General features: G+C 57.3%; 1 protein-coding gene across 1 annotated transcript; it reads right to left on the reverse strand.

Moving 5' to 3' along the window:
* Nucleotides 1–393: 393 nt before the first annotated feature.
* On the reverse strand, nucleotides 394–920 carry CHLNCDRAFT_144630 (hypothetical protein; the record flags this gene model as incomplete). The annotated part of the gene is made up of 3 exons (XM_005842496.1): nucleotides 394–506; nucleotides 632–711; nucleotides 841–920. 3 exons carry the CDS (start codon nucleotides 918–920, stop codon nucleotides 394–396), a joined length of 273 nt encoding a protein of 90 aa, XP_005842553.1.
* Between the last annotated feature and the right edge of the window lie 127 nt (nucleotides 921–1047).

Genomic DNA, 1047 nt, shown 5'->3' on the forward strand with positions numbered 1-1047 from the left:
CTGCCCAGGCCAAAGTGGGGCGCCCTCGAGCAAGAGGCGGCCGGTCTGTGTGCTGAATGAATGAATGAATGCTACTTGCACGGCATGCCTCACCCTGGGTGAAATGCAAAATCTGGGGATTGGTGATCTGCAAGCTGATCTGCCCACCCTCGGAGTCGCCAGTGGGAGGGTTCTGCCAGTCATAATTCTACAACACGGACCGAAGTCGGGGAATGAGACACGCACCAACTGCCTACCTCCACTGCTGCCTTCTCGGCACCCGCTCCTCCACTCACCCTGACTTCGTTGTACCAATATATCTGGGAAGCAGTGCAGTCCTGGAGGCCGCTTGGGAGTGTGCCAAACCGATAGTACTGCAGCAGAGCAGATTGAAGCCTTGAGCAAGCCCCGGGTTCATGGCAGCTGACTGTTATCCGAGTACAAGCAGTATGTCCACAAGGGAACGCAGTTGGGGTGCAAAGCGCTCACCGTATTCTCGCCGTAGTTGCCATCATAGTACTTCCCCTCTGTATAGCAGCGAGTCGAGAAAAGGCGGCTGGAGGGAGGTGCACTGGGTAGGGTTGCCGGCAGTTGGGATCCGCAAGCAAGTTGGCCAAGTAAGCCAAGGCTTAATAATCAGATCAGTGCGCACCTGAGTGATTTATGGTGCACTGCTCTGACCAATCCTTGGCTGTGGCTGCTAGCGAATCATTCCAGACCAGTGGCGGCGACCTGCATGGCCAACAGAGGCATAGGTAGTCAATCGAGGGCAAGCTTTGCAGCCAGCGGGACTTCGTTCTTCCAGCGTGGCAAGCTGAGACCACAAAAAGCCAGCCAGCAATTGGGGAGGCCGCTACGCACCCGTGCAGCGACCGGTGGTAGTTTGTGAGGTTGAGCATGGCATCGATCTCGGCTTGGGTCCCTTCCAGCCCGCACCCCATGCTGCGACCAAGCAAGGCAAGGGAACACGCAGGCGGTATGAGGTAGCTGCAGGCTTGATGGGTCCATGCGCTTCCAAGGCAACATGGTCCCAGAGCCATGTCAGCCACAGCAGTGCCAGCAATGCCT

The sequence above is a fragment of the Chlorella variabilis genome, assembly GCF_000147415.1.
Source record: "Chlorella variabilis unplaced genomic scaffold CHLNCscaffold_728, whole genome shotgun sequence".
In the NCBI taxonomy this organism is placed as follows: domain Eukaryota; kingdom Viridiplantae; phylum Chlorophyta; class Trebouxiophyceae; order Chlorellales; family Chlorellaceae; genus Chlorella; species Chlorella variabilis.